The sequence below is a fragment of the Falco punctatus genome, assembly GCF_963210335.1.
Source record: "Falco punctatus genome assembly, chromosome: 11".
In the NCBI taxonomy this organism is placed as follows: domain Eukaryota; kingdom Metazoa; phylum Chordata; class Aves; order Falconiformes; family Falconidae; genus Falco; species Falco punctatus.
Window position 1 is genome coordinate 25,477,941 of NC_137591.1, and position 4,466 is coordinate 25,482,406.

The following is a 4,466-nucleotide window of genomic DNA, read 5'->3' on the forward strand; positions in this document are numbered from 1 at the left end:
CACGCGTTAGCTGATTTCCCCACACTGTTTTCTAAACCGTGGAACTGGCTACAGAGCAGTGATCCAGGGCACCGCTCCGCACCCCTGCCCAGCAAAGAGGGGCAGAGAGGGTTCTGCAGTGCTGAAACTGCCATCTAGGTCCTCGCCGGGAGACTGAGAGGTTATCGAGCAGCTACGCTGGACCAGGGACACGGCTCGGTGACACCAGGTGTGTGGCAGGGGTACAGGTGTGCCAGCCCCCGCAGCGAGCTCCGGGGGGGGGGGGCGCGGAACGCGCTTCCCGGGCGGGCCGAGGCGAGAAAACCCCAGCACGCTCGCACGAAGTAAAACCTCCCGGCACGTTAATCCTTTAGGACGAGGGAATGGATTTTCCGGGAGTCACTAGAACCGTCCCACGTGTTCCGGGGTCGGCGAAGCACTCAGCGAGCGTGAGTGCCCGCTGCCGGCACCCGCCGCGCCCGAGCCGTCCCGCCCGCCGGGAGCAGGCACAGCCAGACAGGCCGCGGCAGCAGCGCGCCGAGCCTCACACCTGGCGGGGCGCAGGCCCCGCCGACACCTTTAGCACCGGGGTCCCCCCCACAGCAGTGCTGCCGGGCGCCGCTGCCGCCCCGCCGGGCCGGGCCGGGCCGCTCCCCGCTCCGGCCACCGGGCGCGCGGCGGGCAGCCCGCGGGGGCGGGGACGGGGCCTGCGGCCGTGCCGGACCGCCGTGAGGACTGCGGCGGCGCCCCGCCCCTTCCTGCCGGCGGCATGGCCCTGCAGGGGGCGCTGCGGCGGGCGGCGGCGCTGGCGCTGGGGCGGCGCGGGGGGCCCGGCCGGTGGGTGTCGGCGGCGGGGACCGGGCCGCTTTCGCCTTCGTGCCCTCGGGACGCGGGGCCGGGGAGCGGCGCGGCGCGGCGCGGCAGGGGCCGCCCGGGGTGGGGTGGGGAGCCCGGCGGGCCGTGCAGGCCGCGGAGTAGCACGGCGGTGGACCCCGCTGCTGCGCTGGAAGCCAGCGTGGCCCCTTCTGGTAGAGCTTCTGTTAGGGCCGCGCTGGGACGCTGGGCCCGGACCGGTGTGGGATTTAACGCTTGATTAGAAGAAAAAAAAAAAAAAAAAAGGTGTATTTTGCTTGTGAAGGCGGCCGTTTTGGTTACTGCGGCCTGCAACGTCTCTATGCTCGTCATCCTGCAGGCATGTCAGAACCGCTGCGGCTGGGGGTATTGGGGCTGAAGTGAGTTAACATGTAATGGAGAAATGACATTAAATGTTTAACTGACACAGGATAAAGGCAACCTTTATTTTGTGAACTGTAAACCGTGTCATTTGTTTGAAAACTCAAATATCTGACATTGATTTCTTTTTAGTTTTAGAATGGGGAACAGTCTGCCTGCTTCTGTAGGATTGTCTCATGATGCTGCTGTCAATCACATACAGGTAACTGTTTACACAATATTTGTTTTCAACATGTTTAAAAGCCACAGTTACTTAAAAGCTGTATATACAAAGAAATTCTGCAAAGAGTTCTGCACGTTGGACCTGGTTCTTACCTTTACCATGTGATAGTGGCAGCATTGTTTACCCCCAGCCCTGGAAGTTGATCTTCCCAGGCTGTGCCATGTTAGTTTTTTTCAGACCTGTATTCAAAATTTAGTACTGCTGTCAATATTGGGAATTAAACCTTGTAAAATGACGTATATCAAGTAAAGTAAATATTTGAAAAGTAAGTTGGTATTTAAAACAAATTTACCAAACAGCCTGAAATTGCCTTGAATTTACAGTAAAGTAATAGGAGCATTTCTTTTTCGTGTTCAGAACCCCTTTTTGTCACTCTGCTTGCCACCGGCACGTCCCATTTGCCTTACGGACCCAGAAAGCCGCACTAAATACTTCAAGGAGAATGCCGCTTGTCTGGCAGGCCGTAGGTCTGTGGCTGCAGAGCAAAAGAGGGCTCGGGGTTGGCACCGTTGCGTGGCTGTCGTACCATGTGCTCCACCGTCATTCCACTCACTTTCAGAGTAAAGCGCAGGTCACACGGCTTCGTGGGTGCCAGCAGTGCTTCTGGTAGAGATTGTCGGTGCCAGCTTGCCTCTGTTTCTCTGCTCCCACAAGACCATAACATTCCTGAAAGTTAGATATTAAGTTTTAACCGATTCCAGGTGTTCTATTCAAAGAGTAGAGTATACCTTTTGCTGAAACCTTTTAAAAGCTTAAGCAGAATGGGAGAAGTCACCGTCTTCCATGTAGTTCTGCCTACTGCACTTGTGTGCGGATGCTCTTTGGGATCTGGTCAAGTGCAGCTGCACTTTTTGAGGCCGAGAGCCTGATTTTCTTGGTGGTTGTGTACAAAGCAGTTTCTATTCTGATGTGAAAGTATGGGATGCATTCCTAAAGGAGCTGCTAGGCCACGATAGAGGTCTTCAGAACAAACCTGAGGTATGTTTTGCACCCACCATTCAGGTGATGGTATCTTCTTAACAGATACCTTGATAGAATTCATTGCTGTCTGCTCCTTGTTTTTAAAAAATAGTTCATTCCTTGCCTTAAGATTCTTGTGGCTGTACAATAGAAACAGGGAAAACTTACAAGCTTTTCATTTGGTCTTAAAAAAAATGAGAATTAAGTATGGTGTTTTGGAAGAGCCTTCGAAAGTCACCAGCTATTGCTGTAGCACAGCTGGGAACTCCTCAGTTGTCCCTGTTAAAAAGTACCTCAGAACGCCCTTTACAAAGAGTAATTTTCCTGTATTTGTTACCATGATAGCAGACTTTTAACTTCTGTGCAGTGTAACTTGTATATTTGTTTTCATGGCTGTTTGATACTGTTACAATACGCTGACTTAAAAACAAAGCACACTGACTGGAATGCTTTTGAACATACAGGACATGATTTCAGCAAACTGTGTGGTGATTTTCTCTAAATCAACATGCCCCTACTGCAAAATGGCAAAAAACCTTTTTGAGAGTATAAATGTGAATTATACAGCTGTAGAACTGGACATGAATACAAATGGAAGTCAGCTCCAGGACATTCTTGAACAGATGACTGGTGGCAGAACAGTAAGTATATTTTCTTACAGGTAACAAGCAAACTAAGAACTTACACTTCATGGGTTATGACCATATCAAGTTCTTCATTTTTTTGAGGCATGTAAACTTGGGATACAAGCTCCTAAATTAAAGGCAAGGTACTGCAGAAGGGTTCTGTGCCATCTCTTTCTCTTGAGATACTCTGGCTATCCCTCTGAGGTGATCTTTTCCATACTGCCACTAAGATAAAGTCTATTTTCATTTGTAGAGGTATATTTAATCCATTGTGTTTAACACATCTTGTAATTTCTTAATTTTATAGTTTCACTTGACTCTATTTTAGTTTATTACAATCTCTGCTACAGTGACTTTATCCCGCTTTTAAGGGGCATGCAAACAAATTTTCCCATCTCTAAATATTGTGGAAATGTATGAATTATGTATGTATATTTCGTATCACTGCACAAGAACATAACTGTTGTGTGTATACTAAAGTCCCTGTGGGCTTGCTTAGATTTTTATCCTTTTTCCAAGGAGTAACTAATGCAATTTTCATTTTCTTGGTAGGTCCCAAGAGTGTTTGTCAACGGGACTTTTGTTGGAGGTGCTACAGATACTCAGAGGCTTCATGAGGAAGGCAAACTGCTTCCATTAGTTCACCAGTGTCAAGGGAAAAGAAAATCCTGAACAGCTATCTAGCTTAGCTTAGTCTTCCTTTGTATAAACAGAATTTTCCAAACAAATTTAAAGATGACAAACATACACTGCATCAGCTGGACTCAACAACTTCAAATTACAGATTTCGGAATTGGAGATCGCTGTCTGACACTGACTTGACAGACTCGGCCAATCACTTGGTGTCCTTGCCTCAGCTTCACCACACCCAGATTGGTGGGGAAAAAAATGTTGTGTAACTCTCGGGGCTCTCAGTGTGAGATAGCAATAAAATGACATCACTATTACATCCTGATACTATGCTTCCAAGAAGTATAGACAAGGAGAACAATCCTGTATTTTTTTTTGCTGCAAATTACTTCGCTTTCTGGTTTTGTTCCAGAAAGTTTATTTGTACAATAAATAGTCAGTTTAATGGTTCCTTTAAATTTAATTCTTCTTGGAATGTCAAACTGTAATCATGAAGATCAAGTATGAAGCAAAACAAGTTTGTAGTGATACTGCTGTGCGCATGTCCACGTCCCTTAGCTTTCAGTGTCTTATCACCTTGCTACCAAACTGTATGTCCACTTGCTACAGAAAATGGAATAAAGATTCTTGCAGCTTTCAAGAGGTAGTCAGTTGCTTTCATCTGTACTCTGCACTCCCAAGCGCCAGTCTATACAGTGTCACTCGGGCATATCCTCCTAGGGGAGCCAGACAGCTCTGTTACCAAATGATGTAGCTATAGACTATGTTATGATCAATCCAGCATTATTATGAAATTTAAGACAAAGGAAAATGAG

The 4,466-nt window shown here is 48.1% G+C and overlaps 1 protein-coding gene across 2 annotated transcripts; it reads left to right on the plus strand.

Moving 5' to 3' along the window:
* The first annotated feature begins 716 nt into the window (after positions 1 to 716).
* GLRX2 (glutaredoxin 2) lies at positions 717 to 4,291 on the plus strand. Of its 2 annotated transcripts, none has more exons than XM_080406982.1 (4): positions 717 to 816; positions 1,345 to 1,414; positions 2,860 to 3,036; positions 3,574 to 4,291. In XM_080406982.1, the coding sequence occupies exons 1-4, from the start codon at positions 749 to 751 to the stop codon at positions 3,691 to 3,693; spliced, it is 435 nt and encodes a 144-aa protein (XP_080263108.1). In that variant the 5' UTR covers positions 717 to 748; the 3' UTR covers positions 3,694 to 4,291. The 2 variants fall into 2 exon arrangements, with proteins under 2 accessions (XP_080263108.1, XP_080263109.1); XM_080406983.1 differs by lacking the exon at positions 717 to 816 and adding an exon at positions 1,096 to 1,211.
* The last annotated feature ends 175 nt before the right edge of the window (positions 4,292 to 4,466 follow it).